The sequence below is a fragment of the Acomys russatus genome, chromosome 1 (assembly GCF_903995435.1).
Source record: "Acomys russatus chromosome 1, mAcoRus1.1, whole genome shotgun sequence".
NCBI classification, from domain to species: domain Eukaryota; kingdom Metazoa; phylum Chordata; class Mammalia; order Rodentia; family Muridae; genus Acomys; species Acomys russatus.
Genome location: NC_067137.1, coordinates 18,385,809 through 18,404,170, shown reverse-complemented (window position 1 = coordinate 18,404,170; position 18,362 = coordinate 18,385,809). Strand labels below are relative to the sequence as shown.

The 18,362-nt window shown below is 42.0% G+C and overlaps 1 protein-coding gene and 1 non-coding gene across 2 annotated transcripts in view; one reads left to right on the top strand and one right to left on the bottom strand.

Moving 5' to 3' along the window:
* Ltbp1 (latent transforming growth factor beta binding protein 1) overlaps positions 1-18,362 on the top strand; it is a 399,918-nt gene that overhangs the window by 243,506 nt on the left and 138,050 nt on the right. The window contains exons 8-9 of the mRNA XM_051167245.1: positions 4,736-4,838; positions 8,191-8,262. Of these exons, the coding sequence (XP_051023202.1) occupies positions 4,736-4,838; positions 8,191-8,262 (175 nt within the window). The remainder of the gene's footprint in view (positions 1-4,735; positions 4,839-8,190; positions 8,263-18,362) is intronic.
* On the bottom strand, positions 14,667-14,797 carry LOC127197503 (small nucleolar RNA SNORA17). Its single transcript, XR_007831687.1, has one exon. It is a non-coding gene; the product is annotated as a small nucleolar RNA SNORA17 (small nucleolar RNA).

The following is an 18,362-nucleotide window of genomic DNA, read 5'->3' as shown; positions in this document are numbered from 1 at the left end:
CATGGTATCCCAAGCAGGTAAAAAAAAAAAAGATCCTAAGTACATTTCCCATCGTCAATTGCTTGCTGATTACTAGCTACACAGTTATACCTTTATGCAATCGCTTATACTTTGCGTTGTGAAATAATTACACTCCTAACTTTACCAAGTCAAATAGCAATATTCTCTAACTCCTCAGCACCTTTGGTGCTGGCAACCAGTGCTCTAACCCCATGGACTGTGCGGACAGCCTGTGATTCTCCAGTGACCTGACCCCATAAAGATAAGTAGAGGAGTCTAAAGCTTATTTTCACCGTTCAGTTCTCCAGAAGTCAAGATCAAGTGGAGCTGTTTCCCTTTTACCTTGTTTGCATAATAGGCAAAGGTTTAGACCTGGTGAAGACTCTAGAGATAAAGAAGTAGAAACAGGCAAAGGAGAGGGCTAGGAGTGCATTTATCTGCCCAGACCTGGCCCTGTTACAAACTCTGGACAAAAGTACTTGAACTTGACTCTATCTTGCACTAGTCTGTATTTTCCAAACAGAGTCCTGTAACCTAGCAGCACATACTGACCTTAGAATCTTAACCCTGGAAGACCGCACAGAGGTCATTTGCTTTGCATTCTAGACATTCCTGAGAGATGACCCATCAGGCTCAGCTCCCACCCGAGAAGTCACCATCACCCATTAGGTAGGAGCATTTACAGTGGAAAGAGGGTCTACAGTGTGAGATGAACCTCCTCTTCCTATGATTTTGGGTCTTCGGTTCTGCCAAAAGCCTTCAGCATGCAATAGGCTTGTTTAATGTATCTCAACATTGCCATATGTCGAATGTAGGCTTCTCTCTGCTCCGTTCACCAGCTGATCTTCACAGGGCTGGTTTGCCCTGCCCTATTTGGGTCCTAGCAGACATTAGCACTGAAGGTTATGGTAGCTTTCTGAGGAGCTAGAGCGAATTACTATTTGACTTGGTAGAGTTAAGTACAGGGGTGTGAATTTAACACTGGATTGCTTTACATAAGATGTATTCTGAGATGTTTGACAGTCTTTCTCTGAGAATATTGTTATTAACTCTATGGGAGAAAGTCTTCTTGTGTTTTTAACTTGAAAGCCGTCTTTGATCCATGATTACAAATGGGCTACGGTAGTCTACATCCATGTGAGTATATCTTGCTGAGAAGGAGCACTTCTCAGTCTGAGAGCAAGGCATTCTAGCCTCATTCTACTCTGTTATTTAATCTCTCCACTGCAGCCTTTCAGAATGGGAGAGACAGCCCTTGACCTAACTCCACCCTTCCTCACATTACTTCTGCATATACTCAACTAAGACTTGTATCCTGTAGTGGCCTTGGGTAAAAGCCATGAGGTATTTCACATCATGTTTCTTGCTACACACCAAAGCCTCTTTATTTTTAAACAGCTGATGGGGCTGATAGAAAACTTTGTACCTTATGACCATGACTTCATCCCTCCTAGCTCACTCCTACACTGTGTAGACCCAGTTTCAAGACGCACACACACAGCGCCATGGTACCACCTACGCATCCCATTTATTCCATCAATTTGGACGGCTTGTGCTACTCTTGGCTGTAGACCTGCAAAAACAAAGACATGGGATAAAGCATGTAATGAAAACCTTGTACCTTTTTGGAGGCCCAGTAGAGGGAAATGATTTATTTTTGCCCTACCAAATAAAACATTCTAGGAATCCAAGGTGAAAATTGGACTTGAACTGCTACTAACATTTTGAGCACATGAAACCGGCAAGTGTTGGGTGCTTTGCCTGGTTAAGAGAAGAGCCCCGAGTCTGGTACAGGAAATACCTGTGTGCACAGTGGTTGGTGCCTCAGATAAACCCAACCCACTTGTGAAACTGGAAGAGAATAGTAAGCAGATGTTGGCGGCTCGGGTCCAGCAGTGCAGACCTCTGTATTTTTATTTGTTTCTTGTCGTATACTCAAGTCATTGTCCCCTTTTCTGTTCTGCTCCTAACCTTCATGCTTAGGGTTTAAGTTGTTTATGGTTAGGCTCAAGGAGTTGAGTAACTATCCTGATTCGGGTAGTTTGCCTTCACCTTGGTTCTTTCTCTTCCTTTATGGTGTGTGTCTGTGTGTGTGTGTGTGTGTGTGTGTGTGTGTGTGTGTACATGCACATCTGTGCTTCCTCTCTTGGCCTTGGTGCAAATCTAGCTCTGGGATGGGCACATTCCCCCTTAGCACATAGTGCCAACAGCAAGCAAGGAGCTACCTGCACATGGCATCCTGCTCGGTGCACTGGTTTATAACAGCCACATAAGCAATGTTCATCCAACCAACTGGGCTGCTTTCCTCCCTCTCTCAAGAAAAGCATGTCTATCTTGTCCTACCTGTGTAGTAACTTCCAAGGTGTCATGAATGTGGTGGCTTGGCCTTGCTCACTTGCTCTATGGCTCTGTTATTAGGTTCTCATCAAAAGTAGGACCAACTGAAAATGTCTTCAGTGCTAACTTATGTGCCCCATAAATGTACTTCTTGTTAGTTATGGTACTTTTAAGTGGACTACTGGACTAACCAACTTGTTTCACAGAACACTCACAGTCCACCCCAATCCACTTATATGCCCCACATTCCCTGGAGAATCTCACAATTTCGATCCGATCTGGAACAAGGAACTTTCAGGTGATGATGTCGTGATTATGACAATGAGTAATAAATTATAGCGATCGTAGTGATAGCTTTCTTAGCACTTACAGTGTCAGGCATAATACTCTGCATTGAACGTAGATTTTACCTTTCAAGTTCATGACCATGTAAGTGCTATTATGTATTCCATGTTATGGTTAAGGAAATTCATCTAGCTGTGTGTGTATGGAGTCCTGGAGCCAGAATTCATGCTCAGTCTTCCAGAGTGTCTCAATTGTTGTTTTAACTATATACTTTTGGAATGCAAAAATTATCAAATGTCAAAAATTATTAAAATTAAAAAACAAAACAAAACCTTAAAACCTAAGAATGTGAACGCCATGTGTTCTAAAACCCTGTAACTGGGCTTGGCCTTCTCTGATGTGGTTTTGCTTTATAATTTGTGTATGTTTTTACTCAGAGCCTAAGTCAGAATGAGACGTGCCTAGACCCAGCAGGAAGGGAAAAAAAAAAACCCACTGTCCATGGACGCCAGCCAGGCTATGTCAACACCTTGTTGCTCTTCTTAGGATCACCATTTGCTTTGACTTCCCCTCACTGTGCGCTGCTCCCTGTTCTGGGGTATATATGCTAATTTCTGATGGGCCTTCCCATAGTAATTGCTCCACTCTGCATAAGAGAGCATTTATAGTGTGTCTTGGCTGGGAATATAAAGATAATAAGTTATTAACACATATGCACTGGACTGAAGCTGTAAGCAGTGGACCTGTGTGGAATTATCTTTGAAATAAAGGACAGGAACCATATACTGAGGAGCCAGTGCTCAGGCTCATGGTAGAAATAAAATTGAAGGAAAGAAAAATACACACACACACACACACACACACACAGAGAGAGAGAGAGAGAGAGAGAGAGAGAGAGAGAGAGAGAGAGAGAGAGAGAGAGAGAGAGAGAGAGAACACAAAGCATTCAAAAACACCTGAGTTGTTCAGACAATAAAGACTCCTTTTCCAAGCCTCAGTAGATGCTCAGAGCTGGAAGGCAACAAGACATTGCCTGAAGTGGGACAAGAGATGTCTTCTCTATCTTGCCAGGGGATAATGACAGACAATGTTGCTGGAGGTCGTTAGTTGGTAGAGTTATACAATCAGATTTATTTTATAAAAGATGACTCTGGAAAGCATTTGAATACTTTTTTTGCAAAGTAGAGGAAAACCTTAGATACTCTACATTTGTACACAAGAAAAAGATGTGGGGCATAAGCTTATCCTGTGCAGCTGGAAAGTAAGAGTCAAGTGAGCTTCATTGCTCATCTGGTCCTTGGATGGTCTTGCAGGACAGGATCTATTTTCTAGGTAGTTCTAAGCAATGTCAGTACCATGCCTGAGTGGTTGACAAGGCATCTCACCTGACCTTAACATTTGACAATATTGAACCATAGTTCTAAGAGTATCTGTTCTGCCAGCTCATGTGTGTCTTGCTTAAACTCGCCAACCCCTTTGTGGCTTGGCTGATCTCCCTGAGCATTAGTCTCTGCCAGAGCTGATCTGGCTCAGGCTACAGTCATCTCTTAAATTGCCCTCTGTTGTCCTGTCCCTTCTTGTCCCTCCTTAGGTTCTGTGATTCCCACCCCTACTTCACAGCTGATTCTATAGTTTTATGGCTACCCATTTCAGTCCAGTGCATGTCCATCTTTCTATCCAAGTTCACAGGGCACATTACAAATGCTCAATAAGTGCAGAACAGAGGAACAATGAACAAGCAAGCTAGTGAAGGAACATTCGGGCAAGCAATTGCTGTTGAGAAACCCAAAAGCTGACATATATTGCCCAGATGAAGGAGCAGGGTACAGTCAGGGCAAGTCCAGGCAAGTGGTAAAACCCAAAAGCATGGACCTGTGCCATTGCTTCAGACTTTAAAAATGCAAAGGAATTCATATGTGGAAATGTGCTTATTAACTGCGGTGTTGTATGGTTCTGCCTTAGTATTTGGCCTCAACGTTTTATAGCGTTTCTTTTCCTCTGTAATTGCATGGTATCAAGGGAACTGTTGATAAAGTGACCGTGAAGCTCCCCAGCTCTGGGGCTGTGAGCATCCTGCACTCAGTTAACCTCCCCATTTCACACCTCATTGCAGTGTGGCAAGGCACTCCCTGGCCTTTCAAAGCAAGAGGACTGCTGTGGGACAGTGGGGACCTCCTGGGGCTTTAACAAATGCCAGAAATGCCCCAAGAAGCCATGTAAGTGACATCTCATCATTCCTTTGCTGGTTCATGGAACATACCTCTTTTCTAATGATGAGTTTTAGACCTTCAAGGAAATCTCTGGCTGTGTTTCAGAACACAATGCTACAACCCGTATTTCTAGAAACACTGCAGGTCTGTTAAAACTTTCATACTAGTTCTCTTCCTCCTCCTCCTCTTCCTCCTCCTTCTCCTCCTCCTCCTTTTCCTCTCTCCCCTCATCCTCCTTAAAAAAAAAAACAAAAAACAGTAATCAGTCACTTTCTGTAGCTTAATTACTTATGTGGAAGAGGCACTGTGAAGAATTAATGAGTAAAAATCAGCTTCTCTGGCTCGGGGAATAGGAAATAGATGGCTTTTAAGATGGTGAACAAGTGTTTCTAACCCTATAAAAAGTCAGTATAGTTACTATCTATTAGGCTAGACTCCTTAAGTGAAGACATTGTTAGTTTCCACAACTTACAAATTTCATTACACTGCAGATCTCAACCCTCATGAAAAGAAGCTCAGATGAGGTATTGACAGGTTAGTGATTTATGGAAAAGAAATGGATAATTATGGAGCCAAATATTTTCCCTTTTTTCCTTAACACCATTTTTGTGCTGCCCAGTCACCAGCGCCTGCAACTCCAACATTGTTTTTGTACTGCCCCAGTTGTCCAGGGACTGCATCGCCAACATGCTGTGATTTGCCCTCAGAGTGTTTTACAGAAAGTGTTATTTGAATAAGTCCAGGTTTGCATCATTCAATTAGCCGGCTTCTCTACAAAAGATTGTAGCTTTAGTCTTTGAATGTAGCATTAACTCTGACTGACAAGTTTCAGAGAAACTCTTAGAAAGGCCGTACTAATTTGTTTTGGGTTGAGTTTTTTTATTCTTCTGATTATCCCCCAAAAGTGCCTTTTTCCTTTTCATTCATCAGTCTCTGTCTCATAAACCTGAAGACTTTTATGACTTCTCCCCTGCCTCCTTTATCTTATAAGAGACATCTCATTTGCTTCAGTCAGATGATTTTTATTTCTTCATCTTAATTGTTGATTGCATTGAGTCTCACTTGTCTTTAGAACATTTTTAGATATATTTATTTTATACTATATGTATGCATGCTTTGCTTGCATGCATGTACCTCATTTGTGCTTGCTACCCACAGAGTTCAGAAGAGGGTATCAGATCCCCTGAATGTAGAATTATGGATGGTGTGAGCTACCATGTGGATGCTGGAAACTGAGCAACAAGTGCTCCTAACTACAGAGCCATCTCTCCAGCTCCTCACTTGCCGTTTAAACATTTTTGTTCAATATTTAAAAATCTCTCCCTCAGAATTTCTGTTCTACCTTTTTTAGACTATTTTCCCAGTTCAGTAATTTGTTGTAACCCTACCCCTTTTTGTCATTTGCACTTCTAGTTTCTCAAAAATACAGGTCTTCTGGTTCCCTGAAGTTGATTTCTTTAAATTTGTTGACACTTCAAATTTGACATTTGTTAGAGGGCTAATTTACAGAAATTCCTGCTAAAGTTTGTCTAAAATAGATTCCCCAAGGTGACTGAATAATGATTAACAATATGGCTTTCCAGGAGGCTGCTTGAATGATAAAGATCTCCCCTTACTTAAAGACCTGTTTACCTAAATTATTTTGGTTATCTGATTTAAGAGATCTCTGGGATATAGTTGGAATTATTGAAAGAACATGGTGTTTAGGGTTGGGGTGATACAAACTTGACTGCCACTGTTGTCATTTGCTGTTGAGTCATTGGCCAGGAATCTTCAACTGTTAAACAAAACAAAACAAAAAAACATGGCCATCTGGTTTGGGACCACGCACTCTTCATTTGTCTTATGTGTTTGTCTAATAATGTTGTGGGTTTCCCACTGTTAGGTCTAAGGATGAGGATGAGGGAAGATCTCCAGCTTGGGCGCTGCTCCGTCTCTGTTTCTTAATGCTTTCACTTGTTCCTCTTCCTTTTTCCTTTTTCCATTTGCTTGCTTCTTTGTGTCTTTTCTCTATGATAGCTATTTCTATTTTTTTCTCTTTCCTAAGCTTCGAAGGCTCCAAGAGTGACTCGAATGTTACGGGTAGAAGGGTGCGTATCGTCTCTCCCCACCCCCGCAGTTTAGTTCCTAAGGCCAATCTTGCCCGCCAGCCACTCGTGTCTAGAACTGCATCATCCCCTGGGCATGACCTCTGTGCTTTCTATGGTGGTGTTAGCTCTACAGCTCAGGATTGATGCTGATTCCAGCGGAATGGCAAAGTACAAAGTTGCTCTTTTAACAAAACATTGATGAAAATAAATTCATCAGCTCACTCATTTGTATGTATGGACTGAAGAGATGGCTTTGGTCTCAGGACAGTGGGGATGGTGAACAGAGTACCCTCTAACATCTTGGCATTTATTCTGCTTGTTGTTTATAGTGACTCACCACCGAGAAGCACACCCAAGGTCACATTCCTCTTTAAATCTTTTCTTCCCTTGGTTGGCACTACTCTTTAAATCATATTCGTGCTAGAAGCAAACAGACTTTCCTTGGCTACTATATGTGATGGTTTTGGGTTCCATGCTCTTGTTTTTTTTTTTTTTTTTTTTCTCAAAATAATTCAAACTTCAACTTTCAAGTGGCTTTTATTTAATGAAGTTTTTGTTTAGCTACATGCAAAAACCTCTCACTGTTGATTTTTTGCTATGAAAACTTAACTTTAAATCTGTAAATGATTTCATTAACCAGTCTGTCATGTATTAGCAATGTGTTTAATGTGAACAAGTCTCTTGCCTTCACACAGTTTTAGAAGAAAATTAGCATAGACTCCTAAGCAGAGGAAAACTTTGAGAGATCATCTGGTCTGGCTCTGTGCCTTGAACAGACTGTTAAATATGATCATCTTGTCATTGAAAGACTCACAACTGAGGTCCCAGTTTCTGTAGGCACCATGTCGGTGCCTTCATTATATGGGACAACACTGGACATGAGGCCAATGGATGAATGGAACAACTTTCACATGCCAGCATTTCTCCTTTTAACCTGCCATTCTCTGAAATGAATCACTGTAGAGGAATGCATCTTATGATAGGAATATTTAATCACTAATTGGAAGATAATACAAAACAGTCTTGTGATTCAGTTAATACAATAAAGATTTGCTGGCAACTTCCTAGGACTATAGCTATTGCAAAATAATAGGAAGTATATTGCAAACAAGAGTAAGCAATAGCAATTGTGGAGCTCTTTATTGGTACTGATAGCTTGTGCATGGTAGGGGCACTGGTGCTATAAATGGCAGCACATATAGCAATTTCAGATCCTAAGAATTTAAAACTAAGCATATAATGAATGTCTCCCCACCCCCCACTTACAGCCTATCATGGATATACTCAAATGATGGAATGCCTACAAGGATACAAGCGGGTGAACAACACCTTTTGTCAAGGTAAGGTTATGGGATTTACTGATGTAGACTTCATGGGTGCTTTGGCATTTTGGGACCTTGAGCAACTTTAGAAGTTGTTCTGCCAGATGATGCTCCTGGGTCCAGCATGTGACCATTACATGGTGAGTGGATGGCTCCCTGTTCTTTCCTGATAGCTAAGGGCATGCTGATGTTTAATGTGTGATTAATAGAATTACCTCCTTACTCTTTAAAGTTACTGGAACCCTTACCTTTTCCTAACTTGTGGCAAAGCTCTGCAGGAGTGTGGATGGCACTGAGCCAACCCTGGGTCCCCATGCTGCCTAGGTCATATGGATGCATGGGTGCCCGTACTTGCACCCACTTAGCAGAGGTAGTTCCTTGATGACCCACCATTCACAACAGAGTTCCCCTTTCTCCTTCCATGAGTATATTGCTATCCACCTTAAATTTTGTAGGAACTAAATATGAGCATGAATATTTGTTCCCTAGGCAGCCAGAAAAGCTAAAGTGTTAAGTGTGAAATTCTCTGAGTACGTCCGCTTCATCTTCTTAGCACAGTAGGGGAGTTGTACGTACTAGGAAGACCTCAGAATTCATTTCGTATTGGCCTATATGTGAAGAAACTAAAGCCATGCCCACACGGAGAGGTTGAATGTTTTTGTGTGGCTGAGTAGAGTGCCTACTTTAGTACTCAGATCATCAGAATTTGAGTTAGTTACTCAGTGGGATCATTACCAAGAGTCCTATGACAGTGCTAGGATTTCTTCCTACCTAGTCCTGAAATATTTTTTTACATTGTGCTTTAAGATTTTACTTACAAGTGTGTTTTCTCAATAGATTTTGATTGCCCCCAAGTTAAGTGCCTTACTGATTCATGAACTCGGAGCCTAGAGCTCAGTACAGATTAAAAATAGTATGAATTAAGAAGTTATTTCTTTATCATTGATAAGAGAGCTATTATTGGTTTATTTTACCTGGGACAATGGCTGAGGACTAAAACTAAGATGTTTTTAGTAACTCTTTATAAATTCTGTGTCTACCCAGTAAGCACTGAGTCCAGAACTTTATGAAGTGGTAAACAGGTAGTCAATTTTCTTTTTTCTTTCTTTCTTTTGTTCACTATGTAGCCAAGGCTAGCCTAGAACTCTATAAGACTCAGGCTGGCCTCAAGCTTGAATTTTCTAGATAATTTATTAATTTTATTCTAATAACTTTATTCCATCCCAGTCATTTCTCTGGTATGATGTCTTTATTCAGCAATATCTGTTAGTCTTTCAAATGCCTTTGTGAAGTAGATAACGTTATGTACATATTGCATATGGAGACACTGAGGTCACAGAGGTCAGGTAACTTTTTCAGTATGGGCTACACATTAAACCGAGTGGACTGAGGCTATTGACAGCCATGCTTTACTGTATGGAATGGGGGCCAACACATCCTGTATATGGAGTGAGAACTAACATTAGCTAGGAATTGTTTCCTTGGAAACTTGCTTCTCCATTCAGTCTTCAGATGGGCCCATGTGATCTGGGCTGGTTAATCTGGCTTAGAAACTGATACATAAGGCAGAAAGAATCAACAGCGTTGGCAACACTTAGACAGATGATTAATAATAGGGATCCCAACCTCTACTACACTGCACAGCCATCTGTGTGTCTACACCCACCATGGCCACAATGCCAAGTTTACAAGTACTTAAAAAGTATTCCTAATAGATACTAGCTAATTAGAATGGAAGGCCTGCTGTCTGGTATGAGGGTTTGTAAAGAGCAAGGCCATTAATTTGGCTCTGTTTAAAAAAAAAAAAAAAGATTATTTTCTTTTGTGTCTTCTAGCTGATTCAGGATAGACAATGGCTTTATATTTTAACCTGCATCCATGTTTGGTAACACACACATACACACACACACACACACACACACATGCACACACACGCGCACACACACTCACAGGTTAGGGGACTGTAAGCTGAGAATGGTGGTAAATGACTATACTCTCAGCACTTGAGAGAAGGAGCCAGGAGACTGGTGAGTTCTAAAACATGCTGGGCTATATACAAAGATCCTCTCTGGGGAAAAAAGAGGAAGAAAAAAAGTAGAGATGAAACTTTGCAGGCTATCATTTTGAAACTGGAGAATTCTCCAGAAGCTGCTTGCGGATTTTGTATTTTGATCTGTTGGTATGGCCGAGTAATCTTTAGCAAGCGTGGTTCATGCTGAGGGAATCCTCTGATGGTTGGTCAGTAACGCCAGATCCTGGCTTATGTCAGTCTCAGGAGGAGGCTTGCAAAGCAGTATTGTGCTTTCTGGCAAGGGTTCTGGGTTGAAGTATCAAAGAACATTCTATTTCATGGTGCCTCAGGAAGACACTGCTAAATTACACAACAGAGATGTCTGACTAATGAAACAATAGGGTTTCATTCAGCATATCCACTGTAATTGCTGTTGAGAGCAAGGCTTAATTTCCCTCCCATTTGATATTAGTTGGCAAAATAAAATAGAACTTTCTCGAATTACGTATGTACACTTAGGTTTTCTAAAGTCTTGAAGCTTTTTGATTTTGTTATCCCCAACAGCAATTCAAAAGGAACCCACTAAGCATCCAATCATCTCTGCTTCCCACATTGTCCTTTCAGTCTTTAGTCCTCTCTGTTTACAAAGCACACTTAAAATTAAAGTGATTAACAACTAGAATGACATTATTTCCTTCAATGAAGAGAATCTGTGTCCCAAAACAGCTTTTACCAACATACACTGAATAACAAAGAACTAACTGAATGCACGTTAATCTGAGAAGCCTTCAAATCATTGCCCTTAAAGATTTTGTTCCTCTCTCCTCGAGTGATTCAGTAATTATCTTTTCAAGACAATGATTTATTACACACACACACACACACACACACACACACACACACACACACACACACACACGCTGCTCTGAAAACTGCCCCTCTCTCCTCAGCATGATGGAGTTGGTATAATCTGTTTCATCTTTTGTAGCAAGAATTCAGCCGTCTTTCCTGGTGGATCTAGAGTGAGGTGCTTTAGCTGCTGTTTGATTGTTTTCCTAATAGCTTGATGTACAATGAGAATGAAATGAAATAGAGGTTTCTGGAAATAGCAGAAAGGATGCTTACCATCTGATTGAACCATCAAATGCTAGGCACTTCCTCTCTTCCAACAGTGTCTTCAGGCCTCATCACTCTATCACGAGAGAGGAGGATTTACAACTCAGATGTGAGGGCTATGGTGGGATATAACTCAGGGGTAGCATGCTTGTCTGGTGTCTTTGATGCCATGACTTTGATCCTTAGCACCATTAAATTGGGCATGATGACAGCACGTGTAAGCCCGGCACTTAGGAGGTAGGGGTAGAAAAATGAGTGGTTTAAAGTCACTCCCATATCTACAGTGAGTTAGTGGCTAACCTGGGCTACATGAGACCCTGTCCCCCAAACCAAGTTAGATGGAAGTCTAATTTTGCTAAATAATTTTAAAACACAAACATCTCATGACATCTCTAAAACCACTTTCCAGTTTCATGACTTTACAGATGCAAAAATCAACAGAACTGTTTCTACCTTAAAAAGACCTGCCCAGCCAGGAGGTCGTGACACATGCCTTTAATCCTAGCATTCGGGAGGCAGAGGCAGAGGCAGGTGGATCTCTGTGAGCTCAAGGCCAGCGAGTTCCAGGACAGGTTACACAGAGAAACCCGGTCTCAACAAATAAACAAAGAACAAAACACAAAGTAACAACAAAACACCTGCCCAAATGCTGCAGATTGTGGCAAAATATGTAACTATAATATACCTTACTGTTTTTATCACTGGTGTCATGCATGTTAGTTTTTCTAGGATGGTCTTGAAAACCTTTTCAGTGATTCACTGTCCCACATTGTTAATTGCTGGGGTAATCCTGAGCTGTACAGAAAGTTTGTCATGAGCTGTGTGTCATGTCTGTTCCTATACCTATAGACGGTGGTTACAGTAGTTTGAGTAAGCAGGATGTCGTTTGTTTAATTCACTCTTCCAGCTCACTGAGTTATAACTGACCCAGGATGCGCCTCTTAAAGGAGTTGCCCACTTTATTATTATACTGGTTGTTTTGCTTTAACAAAATAAACGAACAGAAAGGATACATTCAGGCAGTGATACACATTGCCCAAACTTCTACTGACTGGCCTCTTTATAGGTAAAATGTTCCCCACACTGTACCTATGGCCAAATTTTATTAGTCTAAAAAAAAATAATTTGTACACTTAAAGGATTATATTTGTTAAATGAGACTCACTTGGTGATTATGTAGTATATAAAGCAATTGCATTTAACATGTTTTATAAGTGTGTAATCCATGTGTGGAATAGTGTACAGATACAAACGTAGAGTCACGGATTGTCTAGTTCAACAAATTATCACAGAGCATATACGTAGGTGAACAAATAGATTGTATCTTGTACCCTAAAATTGCCCTGTTAACCTCCTGGAATTTCACTTTCTTCCTCTATTCCAGAAGTAATCAGAGCTCTAACTCTTGCAACCATAGATTAGTTTTGTATCTTTAGAAAAATTTCAAGTGTTATATATTTAAAATTAAACAAAAACTTTTTATTGGTTCTTTGTGAATTTCACATCATGTACCCCAATCCCACTCATCTCTCTATCCCTTTATACCCATCTTCCACCCTTGCAACCTCCCTCTACAACAGAGCAAACAAAAAATCTTATTATGGAAGCTATAATATGTCACAGTGTGTCCACAGTATACTCTTCGGTCCACACTTCTTTCTCTCAAATGTTCATTACAATGACTGTTAGTCTGGTTTGAGGCTTCTGGCTTCTGCTATGTTATCAATACTGAAACCTCACTGGCCTCCTCCTGGATATTTTGTTGTTGCCCTGTGTCATGGAGTTCCTGTAGTTTTGGATCTGTAGAACCAGCCCCTTCATGCGCTCCTGCAGTTCATCGATATGGGGTAGATGTTGGGGTGGGCCAATTCAAAGCCCTGGCTCTGGGCCTGAGAGATATCTGAGCTGGTAAGCCCAGCTGGCTCTCCCATTCTCATATCCTTCAGGCCGGATCATCTGCAACTCCCCACATCCCTTCACCCCACCCCCCAAAAAGGGGAAGTGAAGGCCCTGCTCTCCCATGTGCTGCAGCTGGCAAAGAACAGGGCCAGTCAGTTCTTCCACTCTCATGACTCTGGGACCAGCTCTCCCATCTGCCATAGATGAGGAGGAATGATGGAACGGAAGTGGGCACCTCTCCCTAGCCTATACAAGCACCCAGCAGACAAGAGGCAAGGCCACTTCTCCTGTGCTCACATCCCTGGGGCGGGCTTACCTGCAACCCCCACACCCAGGGACAGCTTTACTGTGCTGCCCAGGTAAGATACAGGGCCCTGCTCTCTCAAGCGCTGCATCAGATGAAGGGCAGAAGGAGCTCTACTGCCTGCCATAGGTGGAAAGGGGCAGAAATGGGGGAAAGTTATCTCTTCCTTACTCAGGCTGCCACATGGAAGGCAGTTTGTGAGGCCAGCTCTCCCACACTCAGACCATCAGTTTGGCCCACTAGCAAAAACCCTCCGCCCAAGAGTCAGCTCTATTGTGCTGCCCAGGAGAGGTGCAGGGCCTACTTTTCCAAGTGTTGCTGTTGGTGAGGGGCAGGGCCAGCTTTCTACTCTCATGCCTCTAGGGTCAGCTCTCCCATAATGCCCAGGTAAGGGGTGGGGCCAGGTATGCACAGTCCTCTGACATTAACATATGCCCAGCCAGCAGCCCAGACATTTGCCTGACCTTTAGTGGTAACAGACCCCTGCTGCTGCAGAGCCAGGAACCTAGATGTGCCCCCCAGTGGCAGCATAGGCTAGGATCCCTCCATGGCCCCAGGTGGCATCATTGGCTACTCACATCAGGCCTTTCCTCACTACCTCAAGTCTTCAGTTCTTCCTCTCTTCATTATGCCCACATCCTTTGTTTCTCTTTTTCTTCAATTTTTCCACCATTTACTTGCACCCCTTAGAGGTGCCCAGGGTCTCTGAGTGCCGGGGGTCATCTTAGTAGTGGTCTCAGGAGTGTTATGCTCCGCTCATGCATTACAGCACTGGGCAGGGGCCATCTCAGGCATGGTCTGTCCCCCACCACCCAAGGCTGCATGGTGCCAGGCTGGTGGTCACCTCAGGCTAGCTCCCTATTCAGGCCCCTGGTGTCAATCTGGTGGTTGTCTTGGGCTCACACCTTACCCAGCCTCCCCCCACCCCCCCCCCCCCGCCAAGTGGTTCCTTGCAAGGGTTGTCTGTATCTTGCCCAGAGGCTGAGGTTTCAAGCAAGGTTCTTCTAGTCTGAGGCTTGCTCCCCCTCCTTGGAGCCCATCTGGTCCTGCCTGCCATTGGACTGGGTCATCTCAGGCCAGCCTTTGTCAGGGAATGTTAGGTTACTAATCATTCGGCTGTTCATAGGTTAGAACACTGGACATAGACATGGCCTCTTTTCTCTCTGCCACTTACTGACATGCCCGTAACACAGCAGCCACACCACAGGGCTGTGTGTGATAGTGTTATCCTTTAATCCCTACACCCAGTAGGCATTTTCCAGAATTCCATATTTTTGTTCTATCTAGGTAATAGATCGTGAGGGTCTCTGCAAACAGTGGGGCTGGCAGAGTAACATCCACCTGCAGCAAGAGGGAAATCCAGTGCAGCATGGTGTAATATCCGATGTTGGTTCAAACTTCAAGAGTCTGACACCAAGCAGTTTATTTTAGACACATTTATGTACAGTACAATTTAGGGGGGAAAAAAAGGTTTCCTGGTATAACACAGCATGATTACATCGAAACTCTTCTCAAAGTGTATGTGTCACTTCTTCCATGAAGATGGGTTCTAAAGGTAGGCTACATGTATTATCTTAAGGGCCTATGGGGGAGGATCTGGAATGTTCTTGATCATACAGGTAGTGTGGAGACCATCTAGCCTGTTATCCACCTCTGGTCCTGGTTGTGCTTGGGGAAGCCAGATAGGGCCTGGCCCTAAAGATAGCACAGGGGACACCTAGGTTATTCGGTTTCCATTCCCAGCCTTCTGCCAGAAAACAAGGTATACATTTTTTTCTCTTGAAAACACAACGCTGCATGCGTAACATTTCTGTGTTCTCTAATGCTGTCTGTGAGCACAAGGACCTTTGTGCTCCCAATAAGAATTTTTCTGACATTAGGGTTTTTTTTTTTTTTGTCCAGTGTTGGATATCAAACTAAAGGCATTGTATATATTAGACAGTCACTCTGCCACCAAGTTATATCCCAATCCCTTAGAGAATCGTTCATCTTAGGTTAAGTTATATGATGTAGCCAGTATTCAACCACTTAGACAGCTCTTCCTTCTTGAAATCCACAGAAAGTTAGAGCTATGCTGGCAGTCAGTATAGGCAGAAGCTTTTGCTTTCAATAAGGGAAGAAAGATGTAAATCTTTCTGTGAGCTATATGCAGCTCCACTCGTTCTGCTGACTTGACACAGAGCTGTGTAAACCTCTTCTCTCTGCTTTTGTGAACTGCTAGCCTGCCCTAACAGAGCAGAAAAGCTGGAGATAGAGATGTGTGTGTGTGTGTGTGTGTGTGTGTGTGTGTGTGTGTGTATGTGTGCGCGCGCGCATGCACGCGCCCAATGGTCTAGCTGTTCCTGATGAGTATGAGACCCCATGGACTTTCAGAGACAGTGGTAGCCTTGCAGAGAAGGAACAAAGAATCAATCCAGTTGTTTACCTATTTTGCTTTTTAAGCTGAGTATTAAAGTATTTTTGACTTAGTCTGAGTACATTAAAGAAATGTGGTTGACCCCATAAAATATGAGATTTTTGATCTCTATTGTATTTGGCAAGGGTCCATTACTTATATTTTATAATTGAGTTAGATTTTCTTCTTGAATGTGTGTGGTGCTGGGAGAAGGTTTTCTTAAATAAGGAAAATAGCCTTAGGGATTGAAGTCTGGGTGGAATTATAATTCACAATTTGCCGGTCACATTTAATATGGTTGTTAAACTTTGGCCTGATGCCACTTTTGCTTAGAGTGGTCCTTAAGCTTGTTATATGTGGATGTAACGTGTTGAGTTTAACCTGTGTTTTGTTCCTCACCTGCCTGTGGGTCTCCAGTTCTTCTCCATTTATTTAGAAAAGCCAAAGGTAATTTGACTACTCCAGAAAGTCTTTTGAATGATTGCTCATACTATTAATTTCTGAGGCACTAAATGAATTCATAAGTTATAAGTTTTTTAAGTTTTGATTTTCTTTTAACATAAAAGCTATACACTAGCTACATATTTCTCAGGCTATAGCGAGGTGGAAGACAGGGTGTCAAGGGAAAAAAAAAGAGCATAGCTATACAGTTTTTGCTGTAATAGTTTGCCTATGGCTGTTGAAAATTTGTGAATTGAATCCTTCTCAAAGTATGATTTGTGCACTGTTGGCGTAGACGTAGTGGAACAAACCAAACCGTGTTAATATTACACAGCCAGCTCCGACCTCCACCTCATCCTGTCCTTCATACTGCCTTACTTCATAACGGTTTGTTATGCACAGCTGAAACTTTCAGTGCATACTGTAAGTCTGGGCAGAGCAATCTTTTGCCAAGGGGATTATTTTCAGAATGTTTAGTGTCTCTGGTATCCATCCGCTTTGCATTTCCCAGTCCTCATGGAAGCCAGATGCTCTCCAAGCAGGAGTCATTTGACATCTCCCTTTGAGGATTGCAGATCATCTTCCCATTGATAGGTATGGGTAGGGTGGCTCACTCCTGAAACCACAGAACTCAGGATGATGAAACAGGAGGATTACTGTGAGTAGGAGGCCAGCCTGAGCTACATAGTGAATTCTAGGTCAGCCTGGGACTACAGAGTGAGATCTGATTTCACACAAAATAATACAAAACCAAGAGAGCCATGGTCCCCCTCACCTATAACACTTCCTGTGAGTGTTTGCATTTTAGAGGATGAAGGGTTTACAGTAAAATGACTGAGAAGTATATAAAAAGGTGTTGAGTGTCAGTCCTCATCTGAGGACAATAGACTAAAACCATAATGACACAGCAGTGCACTCTGCTGGAATGACTGAATTTAGTAAAGAGATTGATATTAACTTGTCAACTGGGAGTGGAAATTGGCATAACTCCTGGACAACTTCTAAAAATAAGTAGAAGCCTTCTCTAGTAGCCTGGGAAGTTTACCCATAAATACATGCTCAATTCAGTCAATACCTATAAGTTTATATATATGTAGACAACTGAGTGTGTATGTGTTTATACACACGCTTTATGAATGCTCACAGATCATTGATAATAAAAGCCCCAAGGGGGAAATGACAAATATAGTATGTAAATGGTTATGTTTGGTTTCCTCACAGAATATAACATATAATGTACAATAGACTGAGGTGCCAAATGCAACAACACTGAAGAACTTCATGGTAAAGAGTAAAACAAGTTAGACAAAATAAACAACATTATTCATTTTATGTGCAGTTCAAGAATAGACATGGTGACAACAGCCAGAATAATAGTCAGTCATGGGTGCAGGGATATCATCTAGGAAGGAACTTGGAAGAGTTTTCTGAGGCAATGAAAATGTTTTTAAATTAGTTAATGAATTATGTACATGTCCCTGTGTAGGTATGTACAGGTGCCTTTAGAGGTCAAAAAGTGTTGAGTCTCCTGGAGTTGGAGTTGAGTAGCCAGCAAGGGTGCTGGGAACTGAACTCAGGTCCTCTGCAAGAGTAGTACTCTCTTTTAACCTCAGACCCATCTCTTGAGCCCCTGTGGAAATGCTCTTAATCATGCCCTTGGTGGTGACTTCATAGTATATACACACATGTCTTTGTCTTGTTTGCTTTTTAAAATTTTTTTGAGATTGTATTTTAATTTACAACATGTCTTTCCTTTCTTTCCTCCTTCCAAATCCTCTCACATACCTTTCTCTGCTCTCCTTCAAACACATGTATTTTTTTCGGAGATGAGCTGGCTTAGATATATACTCTTGTCTCCATCTCTGAGTGTTAGGATTGCAGACATGTGTCAACACACTTGGGTACATATAGATGCATATTTCAGATGGAGATACTTTAATGTATATAAAATA